The following is a 19,952-nucleotide window of genomic DNA, read 5'->3' as shown; positions in this document are numbered from 1 at the left end:
TCACTACAGTAGTGGCTGATGGGAAAGCAATGTATACTGTCTTCCTAGATCTGGCTAATGCATTTGATACAATACCTTACTCTGGCATTGTGAACAAACTTATGGAAGTAGGTATACACTGCTTTATAACACAGTGGATAGCTAGCTGGCTTACTGATGAGACCCAGGAGGTTAGAATTATTGAGGCTACCTCCACAAAGATGCTGATCACCAGTGGAGTCCCCCAGGACTTTGTGCTAGGTCTCTCCTTGGCATCTACTACTCAGATGTCAATGGCTTCTGTCTAATCAAATTCGCAGTTGATTGCAAACTGAGAGCAGTCATTGAATACCCCCAAGATGACAACATCCTTCAGGAAGATCCAACTTAGACACTTGGAGCCAAAGCCATGGGTTAAAACTCAATAGCAAGAAATGCATTATAGTGCCTTTTTGGAAGTCAGCCGTTCTGGGTAACTACTTCCTCAGTAAAACACCCCTAAAAACTGATTCATTAGTCCATGATTTGGGAACTCTTGTAGATAGTAACCTAACCTTCGATGAACATGTGCCCAAGGTAGTAAGAAAACCCTTCAATGTTGATCAACTTATAAGCAAGGACAGGGCATCTAGATCCAGAGAGGTCGTCATATCACTGTACTCTGCCCTCATCCGAAGCATCATATGGTATAATGCACCCTTTGATATTTATCTGATCTAGGCACTTGCAGCAACTGGAATGCCCACAAAGGTTCCTTACCAAAAAAAAAAAAAAAAAATACAGGAAGTAAACACAATGTCCCATGCTGATCGCCTCAAACCCCTTTCATTTAATTGGTATCATACAGAGTTCTGAGAGGTGACCTTTGCCTGGCATGAAAGACATCTCTGAACCCTGTTTTGATGAAATTTTTGCACATCTGCACAAAAACGATATCAGAACTACTAGATTAAAAGTCTATGTTCTACTTCTGATATAGATAGGACATGTTTAGGTTCATAGGTAGGTACTAGGTATCGACCCAAGGGCCTACGTAAGCCTAGCCAACAAGGTTCCCTGGCTTACGCCACCCAAGAAAGTTACGTCGGTATAACATTGGTTATGTCTGACATACAGATATGTTTATCAAAGAATTTCTATTGTCTCGAACAGGCTTCCCAGCCTCATGAACTTGGACTAATGGGTGGGTAATAGGAAATTCACCCCTAGTCTGGCACCTGTGTCAATGATGGACAGACGCAGTCAGCAAAGCACCACAACATAAATCAAATTTGTGGGTTACATTTGGGTTGCACGGCTAGGCTTATAAGGGCCATAGTAGATTTAATGGATGGTGCAGTGGTTACATTATCACCTCACAGCAAGAGGTTCTCTGGTTGATTCTCGTCTGGAGAGCTTTCTGTGCGGAGTCTGCATGTCCTCCCTACGTTCATGTGGGTTTCCTCCGGGTGCTGCGGATTCCTCCCACTTTACAAAGACATGCGGCTGGAGCATTTCTCCCCAGGCTTCCACTGTAAATTGTTTTCATTCCAAGTCGAACTTTCCTGATAAACAAATGTTAAATAAACAAATAAATGGTGGTTGTTAGCCTAGTATCACCTATGAACCTGTCTGGTGACTTAGTTCCAGTGCTGTGGTTGATGATAAAGCCATGTTTGTTTGGGAATATATAAAGGGACATCTAAACCCTAAATGTAGCATTTCCTTTCTTCATAATGTATTTGCATCCCCTAGAGATTGATCCCCTTACTTTCATTTATTTTAGAAGAAAAGACATGGCAATTTTCTCACTCTGGCATTTCTGTCCTAGTATGCTTTCCTAGTACATGCACATCATGATGTGGCAAAAATAAATCTCAGTATCTAGCTAGCTATTGCATCACAATGCCCATCACATCAGAAAGTAGTTTTTTACAACTCTGTAATTTTGTGCTGTTGTAAAAAGCTGCAGTCTTTCCCTTTCATGGGGCCATAACATGTTAAACCTTTTATGGTCTGAAGAATAACCCTTATAACCACCAAGTGCAACTTTACTAATTAGCTGAGTTTTGCATACTAAGAAATAAAACCCTTTGGCTAACTCAGAGAAAGAAGAATGGAAATGAAACTTGCAAAATAACGCTTTTTAAAAGAATAAGCCATCTTAGTTAGTTATTCTTCCTTTTTCAGGAACCTTTCATAAATGGTGTAAAATATGTGTGAGAAACATGAGTCTCGCAAGCAAAAAATCACTGATTTTTACTGAGGATTTTTCATTCTGTGTCAATGGGACTGTAATCTGACAACATAAAATAAGACAGTGTAATTTCATCAGCTGCACCCTCACAGTGCATTATGGACAAGGAATAGCTTTCTGAGGAAACAAGATTGTATCGGCATGTCTTTTCCCATAATGGTATTCAAGGTTATGGAAAATAGTAGTTATTGTAGTGTTGGCAGATCTGGATTCAGTAGACATTCATTGTAACAAAAAAAATAATATATATCTATATATATATATATATTTTTTTTTTTCCTCCAATTTTTTCCCGTAGTGGCTCTTTAAAGCTAAAGGCCTATACATGTTTTAGAGAATCTTATTTCTCTGTACACTTAGATGGAGAAACCTTTTTACATTATTGTGTAAACCCTGGTGCAACCTGTTCATTACAAAAGCATTTTTTTCTAAAGTACACTAACCTGTAGTCTGAATTATTTATATAATCTCAGCACCTATAATACCCATATTGCAGTTGTGCACAGAAGCATGTGTTTGAGATTCTCTTCACATGTGATCAACATGAAAAGTCTTAGTATGGACCGCTACTGTTGTGTACAAGTGTGACTGTCAAAACGTGTTTTATGACTTCCAACTTTAGCACTATAATAATAATCTTAACACCATGCTATAGAGCAAACAAAACTGATATACACAGTTTTAACTCCATTACTTGCAGAAGTCAGTGGTTCTCCCGTTCGATTCTCGGCTGGAGCGCCTTCTGTGTGGAGTCTACATGTCTTCCCCACGGTCGAGTGGCGTTCAAAAGACATGCGCGAATGGGCATGCCTTTGTTGAAGGTTGGGTGTCGAGCTGGCATCTCGGCACCGTAAAAATCTACTGCCAATCATTAGAGGACCGGAGTTCTGCTGTGGCGACCACTAAACGGGGAAAGTCAAAAGAAGAAGAACTTGCAGATGTCGATAACATGTTTCAGAGTGTTTTAAGTAAATTCTTAGACTATAGAAGCATGTGCTTTTTTTGTCTTTTGCGGATATTATGTTTTGATATGTTGATCATGTAATACATGCTATATAGAAACTTCAAGTTTAACAAAACCTTTAACTATTGCTTTTAGATAGTGTTCTTACTTAAAGGTAAGGTTTTATTAATCTACACAGTGTGTTTTGCTACACCGTGTATACAGGTGATAATTATGTGGCAAGTACTACTTAACTCCCCACCACCACACACACACACACACACACACACACACATGCACGCATGTACACACTTCTCTATCCCTCTCATTACTTTAATTCTTTTGTTTTTTTTACTACCTATACTCTGTGTTAACAGCAACAATATCTTGTATTTATTACTAATCTAGTTCTGTTTTTTTTTTTGTAATATTATGACATACTAGGGTGAACCCAAGTCTGATCTGCTGTTCACTCAGCATTTTATTTTTGTATGTACTTTTCATGTAACTTTTGTTACTGTAAATATGTGCAAAGATATAACTAGGTAATATTTCTTGCTTTTTCCATGTTTGATATAACTATGTAATTCTCTTTTTCTTTTTGTATGTATGCATGTTAATTTCTTATTTTTTTCTGGAGCCACTGAAAATGGGCCTTTGGCTCAGCTGGACTAACCCGGTTAACAAATGACAAGTAAATAAATAGTAAATAAGTACAGTAAAGGCATACAGCTAGTAGCCAGGCCAGAGAGTGCCACAGTAATGTTTTTATCACTGGTAACCTAGCAAGCAATGTTATCTCTGTCCACTTTGGGGAAGACACAGTAGCTGGAAAGTTGCTTCTCTCTCAATGTGGAAACAGAGCTACCTGCTGCTGCTGTTGACTGCTTTTGGGAGGAGACATGCTAACAGTTCGGGTCTGGGATCATCCCAATAAGGTTAATTAGCAGCTCTTAAATAGCACTTTTGTACTTAGAAGGTGGAAGTGTAGAATATTAACCAGTACACAGGGCAGATCAAGTGAAGTTTGACTGGTAATACAATGCCATTTCCTGCTGCCTAGGTCCAGACAGTTATGCAAAGCCGTTCTGGATGGCTTGTGATTTCTGTTAATGGATCACATAAGATAATACATTGAATAATGTCAGTGCCGCCCCAGAGAAGCTGGTGGCACAGTCCCCTGTGTGGGGGGTCTGGAGAATTTTGCCCTTTTGAGGTGGAGATTAAAGTTTTTAAACTTAGCAGACTGTGAACACATTATTTTTGCTGAAAGTCCATTTGATGTGCACATGTTTTACTATGTAGGTAGGGAGCTAGTGCTGCCTAGTTAAAGGCAGCCTAGGCATATTCCAGGAGATCTCTATGGTAAAGCATGAACATGCAGTTTTTTTCACAGTGCAAAGTCATTTATAGCACAAAAAGCACACAGTAAAATAAATCAGCTGTCATATTTTATATAATAATCCACAGTGAAAAAAGTAGTAAAGTTAGAGCAGTGATTCTGTTTGATTATATTCTAGGATTCAGAAGTTGGTCCTGTGTTATGAGGCACAGCTGGATGGGACCTTAGTAGGATTTATCAGTCTCTTCTTAGTGCTTCGGTATATGTACATCTCATACTAAACATATCTCTTTTTATTTAAACTACAGGTGTCTTACAGTGGAAGAACGTGAGAACATTGGTCACCTCTGTAAATTACTGATAGACTATGGTCGAACTGAGTACATAAAGCAGAAAGGATACAGTGCTGCACTGCAGTATTACACAAAGCCAAGTATCTCTCTGGAGAATGTACTGTTGACAGCTGTGCCTAAGGATGCATGAGAGAAAATATCATATTGTTTGTGAACCAAGAAAATCATTATTTCAGATACAACCTCCTTGATTTTGAGAAGACTGTGTTACATTTTTGCAGCATTGTCAAACATCCATCATATGAAGTTCTTTTAATGCAAGCACTATACTTCTGTCTCCTTTTGTTTTGCAGAGCAAGCCAAAGCATTGCAACAAAGGAGGTCTTGCAATGGTGAAAACTGTGTCCAAAAAGAACATCTTGCATTCAGGCTGCTTGCAGTGTATAGCTGTGTCATAGACCTCTTGCTGAGATGTCATAGACCTCTTGCTGAGATGGCCATACTTAAAACTTGCGATTCTTTCTTTCTTCTTTTCCACCAGTGACTTACAATGTTGTGTTACTGGAACTCATGGTTTCTGATAAACAGAATACAGAATAATAGAAAGTTAAGACAACATTTATATTAAAATATCATTAACTCAAAATATTTCACATTTAACAAATCTCAAGTGATTAGATCATTCGATGTGCTTAGTGCACTTTAAAATCCAGAAGTGACTATAGTCATTTTTGTAAGATTTTGTTGGAACAGATTGCAGAGAAGTCTGTATGGTTATGATTACAGTGCAAGCCTTGGATTGGGGATGTCTGTCAATCAGCTTGCATTTGTCTTTACCAAGATTGAGTAATGGCTAAAGAAATGCTGGTAGGTGTGTGGGTGAATGGGTGTGCCGCCTTTGAAGGTTGGGCGTCAAGCTGGCAACTTGACACCGTAAAAATCCATTGCCAATCATTAGCAGACTGGAGTTCTGCTGTGGTGCCCCCTAACCAGGAAAAGCTGAAAGACTTTAAGATTGAAATGGCAGTGTGGATTAAAGTAGTTTAAGGTTAATTGCTTGAGAGGGGAAGTTCACATTGACAGGTGAGGGGCATCCCTAGTTTTTTTTCCCTTCCCGAATGGTTTTAGTAAAAATGGCGTATTTAAATTAAGTACACTTGGACTGGCTTCCTAGCTGTGAGTTACTGCCATTCATACAGTACTCTTAGCAGAGTATAGCTTTTATTTGGTTGTTTATGTTTTATTATCTGGGATGTCCAACTGGATTTGGCTCATTTTTAGTCAAGGCTCTTGGAGAAAAGACTCCCAAAAAATACTGACCAGAATTTTACATAGTAAAGCATCAGAAAATCATATGATACCCCTTTCTTTAAATGAGATATTTTAACATCACACATCATAGTAGCAGTCAAAACACACATCTTGTAAATTGGCTAAATAAAGTAATAAACAGTTAAAAAGAAAAATGCAGTCTTTACTCATGTAGCACTCAAAATGTGGAAGAAAGGCAAATGCATAGTGTAGAATTATTACTGAGTTTAGAAAAACCAAGGCTAACAGTAACAGAGATGTTAATAATGACAATTAAGAAAACAAACAGTAGCAGTTTTAGATGGAAGGATTGTCACTGAAGTCAGTTGTTTATGATATTTTCTTTGAAGAATTAATAAGAACAAAACATGTATCATGTGTTAATTTTCTAGTGCCTAATTCTGCTTATTCTATATGATAAAATAGCAGATAAGTTTATTTCGGGGATTAAAAATGCTTGTACTGGTTGAAAGAATGTGCTTCAGTATTAGGTAGGGTTTACGCTATATAAAATGTGGTGGTCACTAGCACATCATGTAGCATGTATTAACAGAAGATTTTACTGGGAAACCATGCACAATACAACAGCAAATATGTTGGCAATGTACATTATTTAAAAGAGACACTAAAAAAAACATTTTTGCAGGGGATATGCCCCCTTGCAACCCCCCACAACCCCTCATCTCTAAATATACAAACTTCAAAATCACACAACCTTGGGGATAAACAGAAGTGTCCTTATTGCCAGCATTGACTGATCTTGGTGATTTCAGTAGCAGGGTTTCTGACTAAATATAGGATTAGATTAAAAGTGATGGACTGTTCCAGTGAATTCTAAAACTGGTATAATCATATGCATGTTTTCCACATTGTTCATTATTAATGCTCACTATATTTGACTATGTGCAGTTTAGAAAATAATTACTTTCTTTAATTGATGGTGGTATTTTTTTTAGTGAATCTGCTGTGAACATTTTTGCATTGTTATGTATGAATATGCAACTAAGCTGAGTGATTTTGTCTGTCAAGTCCCTTACAAAATTGCTGAGGTTACCCCCTTGTGCGACTGTATCTCCCTTTTGTGTAATCTACCATCTGATTTCCCCCATAAAACCATCCTTGTGAACACATTTTCCTGTCATTTGATTGGAATATCTTACCACCCTTTCCTCAGAAAAATGCTATCCTCTGCAAGTTGCTTGCTCTGATTGTTCATTCACACTAAGTTTTCATTATTTCTTCACTCCACTTAATGTGATCCATAACACAACAAGGCTGTAATATATGTCTCGGCTCCTCCTTTTGCCATTGTGCTCTTGCCTAGTGCCTTCAATCCTTCTTAACGGCTGGGCTTGATTTTCATCTTTGTGACCCTTTTCTCTATATTTTACATGTTTGATATGATCTTCTCTGTTCTCTATAAATCCTGCAGAACTGTACTGAGTATTCTTTATGTGGCCTCAGCAGTTTCCCAGTAGAATGAAAGAAACCTGTCCACTTCATTTGACTAAATTAATTTGCAGTCCTCTTGGCTTTTCCCACAACTTTGGAGCACTGTTGCGGCGTGTTGAGTTTCACTGAAATGATCACTTCAGTATCTTTTTCCTATGTCTTCACCAGATACAGTTTTGCAATTTACCCCCTCCCATACTTCTGGACTCTGCCCCTACTCCTCAAGAGGCAGTCTTTTAAAAGTTCCTTATACTGGATTCTAGCTACCCTCTGTCTGCTCACTGTGCTCCTGTGCTTGCTTTACCAGGCCCCTCTTCAGCCACTGAGTGCTGTACCATTAGCAAATAGATTGATCTTAGTTCTTAATGCTACTTAAGATTTGCTGAAAAATACCATTCCAAAAACTGAGCACTGAAGTAGTGTAGTAGCTTCTTCTCAATAGGACTCCTTCCACCACAAAGTTTTTTTTCCCTTTATATCCTTTTGGCTAGTTCTTAGTCCATCCTAATTGCCTGAGTCTTACTCCCACCCCTTCTGTGACATTATGGCAGAGATCTTGCAGATGTACTACATTTACTTCTTTAGTATCTCTTAACTGTATTTTGGTCAGAGTCTAGTAGCATTTGCCTTGCAGAGGCATTGACATTTTTGAATCTGAGCAGTCTTACAAACTGTACTTCACTTTCCCCTGGAATGACAGATTCCTGTGCAACAGTACCACCATAACCAGTCTTAAGTCCTTTGCATCACACTGTACTCCTAAGAGAGACTGTACAAGTTTGCCAAGAGTCCTTCATACAATTCTGATAGCTCTTTATTGGCTCTATTTTAAAAGAGTCGCACCCAACCATATGAACCCCAAACTCTGAAAAATGAACTCCAGTTCCATCCCTGAGTAGTGAATTTCAGAATTGAGTATCGCACCATTAAAGTGTTTTTGCAGGGGGTGCCCCCCCCCATGGGGCTGACTGTAGACTGTGTCCCCACTCCCCTCTGACTCTACATTCTAATTCCATGGTTGCTGTTATCTCAGAGGAGTGAGAAATACTCCAAAGTGGCACAGCCACATAATTAGTCTGTATATACCCATATTGTCAAAATCGGGGTTTTACCTTTACAAGGATTGTATTACAGTCCTTGGATTTACAGCAGATACACCACTTTAGTGCCTATAGTTTCAGTCTCTGCAACTTTCCATACTTTGTTAGTGTTCAGTATTCTGATATAATGTTCATGCTCTTATATGGGCAATTTGCTGTCCAGCATTTTTTCCATTCCTGCCTGCTTTTTCCTCCTAGTAATGTTTGTGCTTTATCCTCTTAGTTTTCTGTTAAAATTTGGATGATATATGCATTCAGTGTCTCTGCCTGTTCCCTGGTTCTCTCATATCCCTTTCTGCCTGCTTGTAATGGTGTAGTTTCTGACTTAAGTATACTGAGGAGCATAAGAAAATGCAATGGGTTGATAGACTGGCCCAGAAAGAGCCATTTCTTGCGGTGAAAGATTTGAGTTCATGCACTTCAAAAAGCTAATGAGTATTGTATATCCATAAGCTTATGCACAAAAGATAGGACAGTCTGCATAACTAGGTTGAATAGACTTAAACGTTTGCCTTCTTTTCATTTCAAGTGCAAGGTTCTGTAGCTTGCCTAATAATTCAGGTTGTGAAATAATGTGTTTAACAGTATAGTATTTTACACACATGCAGAACTGTAGCTATGATTTCAGAAACCATGCAACTTCTTGACTATTACCCCTCCACCTCTTGGGACACAGAGTACCTACCACATGGTTAAATTGCACAGTTTGTGTCCAGTATACATGGATGTAACATTACTTATTGAACAGCTAGTGTGAGCAAAACAGAAACAGTAATTTGGTAATATAAAACAAATAATGTAGGTGAAAACTAGCACCAGGCAATCAACTGCATATTAGTGTTGGCCTGACTTGCAGTAGTTTTTGTTATACTCAGATTTGCTAGATTGGTGCAGATAACAGATGGTGATCTTCAAGAGTCAGGACAGTTTTATAGTTAATAGGTTGCATATAATGAGCCAGCAAAAGAAAACATTACTGTTGGTCCAGCACACTCTCTCTAAAGTCATACTTCTAATATATGTCTTTATCCCGTTTCCTATCAGCTTCCAGTTTTACCTCTTATCTTCTCTTTCCCATCTCCTGTATTCTCTCCATCCCTCCAATTCCTTATCCCATGTACCTGCATCATATTTTCCCTTTCATCCTGTTTTCCAAAATATACAATGTCCTTCTATTCCTATGTTGCAGTATTCCAGTTGTGGGATTTCCTGCCCTCAGGTGACTCGTACATCGGCTCCTATACAAAAGCTTCAGCTTGGCTGTTGCAGCATGCGCGGGATGTCAGAAGTAAGGACATAAACCAGGGGCCTTAAATGTGACATCTGCATGCACAGTCCCCAGAACATTTCAGCCGCAGATGACTTATGCATCGTACGATCGCTCCTTCATAGACGTGGCATCAATAAAGCTAAGTAACCCGCTAGGTTTCTATTTTTTCTTGTTTTGCTAATTGTTATTGCTTAGGCTTGGTTGTTGTAGCCTTTAGTTGATGTCTGGTAAAAAGGGAAAGTGCCAATGCAGGTGCCAGATACCCCTTTAAGATGCCCATGATAGGTGTGTTTTTTGCTTAGGCTGGGAGCGCGACCATTCCTCCTGCTCAATTTGTCAATAATTTGTGCCGAAGACCCTGCGCAGAAGTCCGGCTGCTTTAAACCTGTACCTAGAAAACCAGCACCTAAAACGGTTAGCTCTTAGAATGGATCCTGCATCGGAGGCCGAACACGAACCTCCGCGAAAGAAGGCCAAGATTCCTAGGAATTCCTCGCCTGCCGCTCTGCTAACTGCCGATCTAGGAGTCAAGGAGCACTCGGCGGTTCCATCAACTTCACCAATGACCCTTGAGGAAGCCATTGCACAGTCGACGACCGGCACGTCTTTAGAGCTTACTCAGACACCACCTACCATTGATGTCAAGGGGGAACTAAGTAAATTGTAATTTTATCACTAAGCACTATGAGCCCCTCCTATGGGGGAAATCCTGAGTGCAAACATACACTTTTAATACTTTTTGGTGTCATTTCCATCCATGATACCCCCAAATGCATGGAAACTGACAGCAAATAGCACTAACACTAATGGCAAAAAATAGACACCACAATTTATTACTTTCAGTGGAAGCTGCCACAATATTAAATGGATCCAAAATAACTGAAGTGCAGCACCACATAAACCAAATGCATGAAACAATGCGAGGAGACGAAAGTAAAGTGCTACATTATGGGGAAAAAATATAAGGAACAAACTGAAGGGGGTGATATGCTGTCAAGGTTGTACTTCTAAGTATATTCAGTTTTTTTGAAAATAGGAGATGGCGATTGGAAAAGGAAATACCAGAGAGACCAAAAGTTAAATTACTTTAAAGTTATCGGTATATACATACATATACTAGCGTTTATCACTGGAACTACTACAGACATAGTTTTATGCAGTGGCAAAGAGAAACATTGCAACAATGACTGCAAGAGTAGTTTAAGTGGTAAATGCTAGTTTATGCATACATTTCTTTGACTTCAGAAACTGGCATTTGAGTTCAAAGCAAAAGATAAGAGTATCAAACACAAAACATAGAGCATATGCAAAACATCTAGTGTAGTTGAATAGTTGAACACGGAGAAGTAGTTTGTTAAAAAAAAATGTTATACGTATATATATATATATATATATACACACACACACACATATACATATATATATAAAGAGAGAGAGAGAACTTGCACAAATAAAAGTATCCAGATTGTTGATCACTGCCCAAATGCTTTGTCTGCACTTTTTACTGCAAAAGAGCTGTTCCAATACTGTTTCAAATTCTTCTCAGGCACAAACACTTGTACAAAGTGTCCCACAATAACCTTCACCTTTTTTATAGCAACTGTTGCCAAGACTATAAACTGCCTATGTCACACTGTGAGCAGTACCTAAGCACAGCAGAAGTACTGATTGGACTATGTCAGAAGTACGGCATGCAGGAGACAAATTCCCCAACAAAGGACACGATAGTGAAAGTGCAATTAAAAATGAAATGGGTGGACATAACTGACTTAAGGTACCAGAAACAAGATGCAACATCTAATGACTTAATTGCTGCCACTACATGTGAGTAAAATGAGTTGGTAAGGAGAAATGAAAACCTGTGATTAAATTTAAAGGTGGGGAGAGTAGAGTTTTCCTTTAAGAAAGGGTTGGAAGTGATAATGCCTCCTATATAGAATTTGAGTGTGTATGTGTGTGGGAGGGCTATATTAACCTATAACCATGAAAGTCAATAAATCAAATAAATGAACTTGACCGATCTTAGAGAAATTATAAGAAAATGTCTTCCTTGGGACCTACTTCTCTCTCACGAAGAAGAAATTGTTTTGCATCTCTCTCTCTCTCATTTTATATCACTTGCATTCTAAAAGAAGAAGAAAGAACATCACTGCCTATTTTTTATCTTTTTAGTTTGACTGATCCTGTGCCAGAGGCAATGAAGCTGGGATAAGAACCAGCAACATTAGCAGTTAAGCTTCCAGCATCTCTCAGTGCTGCTTGTGGGTTGCTCTGTTGATGCACTGCCAATTGTACTGAGACTCAATATTCATCTGTTTTTTTTTTTTTAAAACAAGGGCAACTCCAGCAGAGGCTGTTCATGCAGCCTTGAACTTTTGTTGACTAGCAATTCACAGTTAACTTTGACATTGTATTCCAAGGCCTTGTCCATCTCTTCATGAAGCAGTATATTAAGTTAGTTTTGGTTCTTTCCCCTTTCAGCTGACACATTAGCTCCCTTCATCCTTCGGATCTCCACACCTGATGCCATTACTTCTACTGTTGTTGTCTAAAGAGGCTGTGTATTTACCCTTCAACAGGATATTTATCTTCTTGTTTGTGTTCCAGGTAGTATTGCTTATCACTTGTATCCACATAGGATAGCCCAACAGAATGACATTCTGACAGTTTGCCAGTTCAAGCAATTTTTGGTTTTCTTGCTTTGGACAAAGATGGTAAATGCAGTGAAACAAAGTTTTTCACTGTAACTTGATAGTTGCAGTTTTTATTGCTTGAAAACATAACCTTCATTCGAGGCATTGCACAATTTTGATTTTGTTTTCAAGGGTTTTCAGATCAAGAAATATGTGATAATGATGTTTGGTCCACAATTTATGATTTAACCTAGCATTGCAGCCTGGATTTTGCATCAGGATAAAGTTGGTGGTAGGCCTGTCTTACAAAGTGTTCTGTTCTGTTCTTCAACATGTGGTTTGTGCACACTCCGTCATTTTTAAAACATTGAGTGGCAATTTGTTTTACCTCTTTGAGCTGATCTGTTCACAATTGACTTGTTTCTTAATTTCATAAATGTAACTGTTTGGGTCATGACACTCTCAAATAAGGCAGAAAACTGTGTGAGGTCAATGATAGAAAAATTAATAGTCAAACAAAAAGAACCAGACCTCAAACATCAACCAAAGTTTAATAACAAAAGAAACAAGCAAAGCTTTAGGGATACTTACCTTTGTCACTGCTAAAACACTATAGGTATACTAATCATTTTTATACTAATCACATGACACAAGACCAATCCTGTTCATCAAAAGTTCATACAATACTTATTGTACTTCATTATGTAAATGTCATTAAAGACGCAGCATTCTATCAAACATAATCACACACATAAAATTCTGTCGTATAAAAATCATACAGTTAAAATATACACATACTTTATATTAAAAGACTATGGGCTGGCTTCAATAAAGCCTACATTAAGTGTACACAATATGTATTCAATAAATTATCACATTTTTTGTGCTTTCTACTCACTCAGAAAGATTACTTTAAGTGTACATGTAGTCTGCAATTTGTGGTAAACTTTATGAATCCCTGTCAGTATTGAAAGCTGCAAGAATATCAGTAGGAAAATTAAAATTAGGAGGAAGAAGGTGCGAGTTATGTCTGTGTTGTCTATTCGTTCAGAACAGTGTACACTTGGTGTAGGCATTATTGAATCTGGCCCTGTATTTAAAACTTATTTTAAACCTAACTGGATTATATAAGGTATGTATTAATTATTTAACATCAATTAATCACATAAACCATTCATCATTTATAATTTCATCTGCCTGGAGATTTAAGCCTGGGGCTATATCAGCCTGTAGTCGTAATGTCCATTTATATTTGTCTATTTCCATATCATTATTATCACCACCCCCTCTACTATTTGGTAATATAAGTTGTATAACTCTAAAATTATGCTGTATTTATGCTGTTTTCCCTTTTCTACAACATGCTTTGCTAGAGAATTGGTTATAACTGCTCGTTTTATATTGGACAAGTGTTCATAAATCCTCTCTTTAAGGTTCCTGTTACATTTACATACATAGAAACTTTCACATGCAGCACAATTAGCCACATCAACTTGGAATACTGAAAACATAGTTTCATAACATATAAATTCATATTTTCTTTCATTAACTGGATGCACAAACTCAGTACCGGTCAGTATATACTTACAAAGGGAACAATTGTAGCATAGAAAGGTACCTTTCGTCTTACTAACAACATTATACTACTTGGTATTAATTTCTCTGTAACATGAACTTTGTTTCAGGTTTCAACATTTCTTAAAAGCAAATTGCGGTGTAGTCCCTATAAACTTATTTAACTCCAGCAATGCATTTAAAATAGCCCAGTTATTCTTGATCATATTTACAACCCCATCTATTCTGGAGCTATAGCAAGTAATATATCGTATATTATTCATCCCGTCTCTTGTAATATTAGACACCCTTTTCTGGTAACCATCCACAAAATAGGACCTAGCCTGTCTTGCTTGTCATTAGTGACATATTCCAACATTTTGCTTATTGGGATGTCTAGCCCGAAACTCCTTTTTCATTTCATCCATCTGTTCATTATACATCTCATCTGTTGTCACTCTACTAACTCTCAAAAACTGACTTTTAATGATACCTTTAACATGCTTCACCTATGCAAATACCTATTAGCCTGCACCTCCTTCCTATAAATACTACCAGATATTTCCCCTGATAACTTTTTTTTTAAACTTACCTTTATTGAGTTATCACTTGTGACATAGGCAAATTTACATTTATACAAAAATAAACTGTAGTAATTTCACATTAACAGACATTATACTTCACATATATTGCTATTTATCATATAACCTAAGCAACATTACATACATTCAATTATGCCCCTTTTTTAAACAAGAACCATCCTTATTAAACCACCTCTTACAACACAGACGATCATACATTTATATAACTGAAAACAATCCACACCAACACAATCCTAGTTGCAAGAATTTTACATCAGAAACCATACTGACACACACTCCCAGTTGCAAACATTATACATCACTTACAATCTACCCAATCATTTTCAGTCAAACATTGCATAACTCATTTAAGTCCTGCCTTCTTGTAAACCTCATTCATCCCCTGTATGTACTGTTCCCACAATTCCCATTTTTCATATGTAGTTTGCTCCTACCTTTTCTAAAGATCTCAATTCCAGTTATTTTATCTCTGTTATAATATTCACTACTTCTAATATAGCTGGTTTAGATTTTGATTTTCATTTTCTAGTAACTGATTTTTTGACAGCCACCATAATTAGACACCGCAAGGTCTTACCATGTCTAGGCAGTTCCAGTACTGTATCATACCTCAGAAAAATAATCTCCCACGTCACACCAGTCCGCCCACCCAGCATCTCCGACAGTGTATCCTGCAGGGAATCCTTAAAGTCTGCCATCTCACTGCAATCCCAGAAAATATGTTCCAATATGTATGTAAACCATTTCCAAGCAAAAATCCTAGATCATCTAGATTTTGTTGTATGTTTGAGAGACATACATATAACCTCCCATTGTTTCTTTGCGAATTGCTTTTCCAGTCTTTCTTCCCAATCCTTTCTAACTTCCTCCGATTGATTCTTAAAGTTATCATGCAATATTGTAAATGCTCTACTAATTATTCCTTTTTAATGGCAACTTCTGTTTTGGATTGTACTAAAAACTGTACCAGTGCTGGTCTTTTGTGTAGGATCCCCTGTGTCTTTCTCTTTGCCTATACTCTGATATTAATCCTTGATAGGGAAGGCAATCTTTAGCCTGCAGTCCAGATAAATTATTGGTCTTTCCATTCTATTACATTTCCCTAATTATTTGCTCCCAATACCTTAGTTCCTTTGCCAGTTTTCTCCAATAAATTCCAGACCCCACTTGCCTGTTGTTTGTATTCCTAATTGCAGTCATCCATAGCGACAGAATCTCCTTTCTCCATTCCCATGTTAGCTTAATTCTCAGAATATGGTTTTCTACTTTATGGATATAATATTCTGTATGACTATTGATCTGATGTTATCTTAGTCACATTACTCACGTTAGGGTCTAGGATCCAATATCGGATCCGAGCTGGCATACACAGCAAACAGCTTAGCTCAAGCTCCTCCCCTTCTATGATGCTCTGCTGCTCTCTAATCCCTCAGATCTCGTTTGCCACTTCAGCAAGACAGATGCAGATTTTTTTTTTTTTTTTACCTTTGGCGGGCTGCTTGGGTTATTGTGTACGGTTTTGGGTCTGGTTAAAGTAGTTACTGTAAAGTTTCCATTAGAAGTGTGTCAGACTTTTTTTTTTTTTTTTGTGGATGTCTGAACTTAGGTTTGTTTCCTGACTTCGAGTGGAATTTTCCCTTGGTTATGGTTATGTTGGACAAACTCTTAGGAGTAAAGAAATGCTCTCGTTTAGCCAGAAAATGCCCATTTCTGACTCATACGAGTGTCTGTACTGTCTCGGCGGCGACCATCTTGAGATGGGGTGCAGTATTTGTGCCGCATTCAACCTCAACTCCTCTGGTCGTCTGCCGAAATAAGTTGCTAATCAAAGGCCTAGTGAAGGGAGGATCCCTGGTCACTGGTTCCCTTGCCAAGGCAGGCTCCTCTGGGGCTAAGAAGGGGGTTCCTGTAGTGGAGGAAGCCCCATCTAAATGTCCCAGGCTGTCAGATCCTAAGTTTTTGGATCTGGCTCCAGCCAGGGTAATATTGGATCTGAGATTCTCTGGTCCCAGGATGTCCAGGGAGTCTACTCCTGGATCCAAAAATTCGGATCAAAGACCTTCGGATCTGACTCCTTCAGCTCTCTCCCCTGGATCCAAGACTCTGGATTTGAGACCTCCGGATCTGAGGGTAGGAGCTTTTACCACGGATCTGACCCTCTTGGATCTGAGGGATTCAAGATTTGATACTTTGGATCATTCGTTAATTCGGGCTTCAAGTAGGTCTGATCTGAGAGTCGTGCAGGAGCCAATTGTAGTGGAGGATCTTCCCTTGGATCCCCTGATTTTGGTGCAGGCCATTTCTTCTCCTAGTAGGTCTCACTCCAGGGGGCACAAGAGAAGACTCAATGGCTCTGGGCAGGGCTCTCCCACCAGATCCTCCATATCCTCCCGATCTTCCAGGACTGCCTTTCCTATGGATATGGACAGGATGATGTGGGCCTTTCTGAAAGCTCAGATGGAGTTGGGGCTTCTGGCCTCCCCGGCCCACAGGTCAGGAAACCATTCTCCCACTTCCCACTTAACCGCTTCTCATCTGACCATTGGCTTGGATTCTCTGGGACTGGTGAGCAGGGTGTAGGCCAGGGGAGTGTCGGGGCCCAGTTTGGTCCCTACCCCATCAGAATAGATGGGTGGTGCTGTTCCTATCCACCAGGATAGACCATCCCTCCGGGCAGAGCTGCTGACCCGGGGTCCATGGGGTTGGATTTGGGTCCACACTTTTTGGACCGGTCTCTGCCCCTGGGCACTTAGGCTTTTGACAGCTCTGGTTTGGTGCTGTCCAGCGGAGCAGGGGTTCCGGTGGGGACTACCCTCTCTTCTGCTATGGTGTTAGCAGGAGAGGGGGACGGGACCTCCTCCAGTCCTTCTGCTTTCCAGGTGGCGAAAAAGGTCCTTCTCTGCTATCAGATCTGCCTCCTCCACCAACCCAGCCTCATTATCTGAGTGGACCTCCTCTTCCTGCTTCCGGTCAGCCCATCTGGTCTAGCCTCCAGGGGGGTGCCTCCCCCATAGAGGCCCCCTCCTCTTCTGAGTCTTCCCCACAGCCTCCGGCAGAGGAAGTTCCCAGGAAGAGGAACTGTAAGAGGAGACATCTAGACTCCCCCATGGAGTCCTTAACTGAAGATATGGATGCTGATGAAAGGGACGGATTTCCGAGATCTCCACCAGAGGATGTCTCCTTTCGAGACATACTCAAGATCCTCAAGGCCAAAGGTGGTTGGTCTGCCCAATCCCCATCCTCTGAGAAAAACACATTTGTTGAGGCTTTCAGTGCGGGCCCATCTACCTCTTGGGTGACCCCCCCCCCTGCTGATGCTCTTATTAATCTCATGGGCACCAGGGCTTGGAAGGAGTCAGATACTGTGGAGCCAGTGCCTAAGAAAGCAGACAAATTTCTCTCTCCCCCCCCCCCCCCAGCAGGTAAAACCTTCTGGTCTAAGCCGGTCCCGGTTGATGCTGTTGTGGCAGCTACTGCCACCAAAAAGGAACTGCCAGAGCAGAGTTCTTTTGTTCATCTTCCCAGTCGTGAATTGAGAGCTCTGGACAGATTTGGAAAGTGGGTGTTCGCTTTGGCTTTCTTTAGCCTGCGAGCCTTAAATTATCCTGCACCTTTCACCCATCTCCAGAGGGATTTGATTAAGGAACTGTCAACTTCCCTCTCTGGGTCCATGTCTGAGGAGAAATTTAAGGTGATTTCTCTCAAACTGTCCACCCTTTATTCGGTTGCAAATTCGTCCATGAGGCTAATTTCCAATGCTGCGGAAGGATCCTCACAGGTGGCAGGTTCCAGGCATCACCATCAAGCGTCATGCTTGGCTGCGCCTAAGCAGGTTTGCAGAGGCCTTCAAGACATCGTTTATTGATGCCCCCTTTGATGGTTCCACTCTCTCTTTGGTCCCAGCGTGAAAGAGATGTTGACCTGCAGTGAACAGGAAGGGAAGACGTCGGTTGTTGCGATCAGATTTTCTGCACCTCAAAGGTCCTTTTCTAAGACCCAGAAGGGGAATAAGAAAATGTGGTTTTGAAGGCGCAGTCTTTCTTCCAGGATGTTCAGCATGATTCCTCTTCCAAGGGATGGGGAAGAGGTTTCAATGGCAGACATCACCCCAGGGGCAGAGGAGGCCTGCAGAATCAAGGTTCTAGGGATCCCTTCTCTGAGAAACCTTTTCAGTGTCCCTGAGACTTTGCCTGACTGTCCTTCCCTGGAAGCAGTCGGAGGTCGGTTATCTTTGCAACCTCTACCCTGTGCGAGCATTACAAATGATCAGTGGGTGTTAATTATATCCAGGGGATATTGCAATCCCTTTTCGGATGTCCCCCCAAAAACCAGTACTCTTCAGGACATGCCACCCAATCAGAAAGAGATGGCCCAACAGGAGGTTACGAACCTTCTTAGAAAAAGAGCCATCTAAGAGGTCCCCACAGGGCAGAGAGGATCTGGAACATATTCCCACTTCTTTTTAGTTCTAAAGAGAACAGGGGACCTATGTCCTTTTCTGGACCTCAGTCATATGAACCTGTTCATACAGAAGTCAAAGTTTTGGATGGTCACTGTGCAGTCGACTGTGTCCCTTTTTTACAGCAACGACTGGATGTGCTCAGTGGACCTTCAGGATGCACACTGCCATATAAAGATGGCTCAGCGGTCCAGGACGTTTCTCCACTTTCACCTGAGAGCCAATCACTTTAAGTTCAGGGCCCTGCCCTTCAGCCTCACCTCAGCCCCCTGGGTGTTCAAATGCATGGCAGTGGTGGCAGCTCATCTCTGGCTGCAGGGAATCCTGGTGTTTCCCTATTTGGATGATTGGCTGCTAATGGCCTCTACCAAGCATCAACTATTGGACAACATTCATACCTTACTTTCCCTGTTCCATCAGTCGAAAATTATGGGAAACATGGCCAAGTTTTCCTTGATTCCTACCCAACGTCTGGAGTTCATAGGCACTCTGTTGGATATCACCACGCAGATTGCAGCCATTCCTTTTTGCCGAGTGTGTCTAATTTGTGCCCAGGTTCAAGTTCTGCTGGAGCAAACATGTCCTCCGCCTTCACATATTCCTAAGGCTCTAAGGTCCATGGAGGCTGCTATTTACTTAGTTCCAATGGCTCGGTACCACATGAGGGTTCTTCAGTGGACTTTTGCAGTTCAGTGGTCAGTGTTTCTGCATCCCCTGCCATTCACCGTTCGTCTCACCCCAGTGTGTTGAAAGCATCTTCTGTGGTGGATTCACTCAT

General features: G+C 40.2%; 2 protein-coding genes across 3 annotated transcripts in view; one reads left to right on the top strand and one right to left on the bottom strand.

Moving 5' to 3' along the window:
- The window catches only part of TRMT13 (tRNA methyltransferase 13 homolog), a 780,528-nt gene extending 775,538 nt beyond the window's left edge, over positions 1-4,990 (top strand). Inside the window, exon 11 of the mRNA XM_044085778.1 lies at positions 4,809-4,990. Within this exon, the coding sequence (XP_043941713.1) occupies positions 4,809-4,983 (175 nt within the window). The 3' untranslated portion in view covers positions 4,984-4,990. The remainder of the gene's footprint in view (positions 1-4,808) is intronic.
- A 308-nt stretch (positions 4,991-5,298) lies between these two features.
- LRRC39 (leucine rich repeat containing 39) overlaps positions 5,299-19,952 on the bottom strand; it is a 365,433-nt gene continuing 350,779 nt past the window's right edge. For both annotated transcript variants that reach the window (XM_044085780.1, XM_044085779.1), the window contains exon 9: positions 5,299-5,370. In XM_044085780.1, the coding sequence (XP_043941715.1) occupies positions 5,339-5,370 (32 nt within the window). In that variant the 3' untranslated portion in view covers positions 5,299-5,338. The remainder of the gene's footprint in view (positions 5,371-19,952) is intronic.

This window comes from Protopterus annectens, chromosome 10.part0 (assembly GCF_019279795.1).
Source record: "Protopterus annectens isolate FY-2018-M chromosome 10.part0, PAN1.0, whole genome shotgun sequence".
Lineage (NCBI taxonomy): Eukaryota > Metazoa > Chordata > Ceratodontiformes > Protopteridae > Protopterus > Protopterus annectens.
The sequence above is the reverse complement of the archived record's forward strand: the minus strand, read 5'-3'. Positions and strand labels throughout refer to the sequence as shown.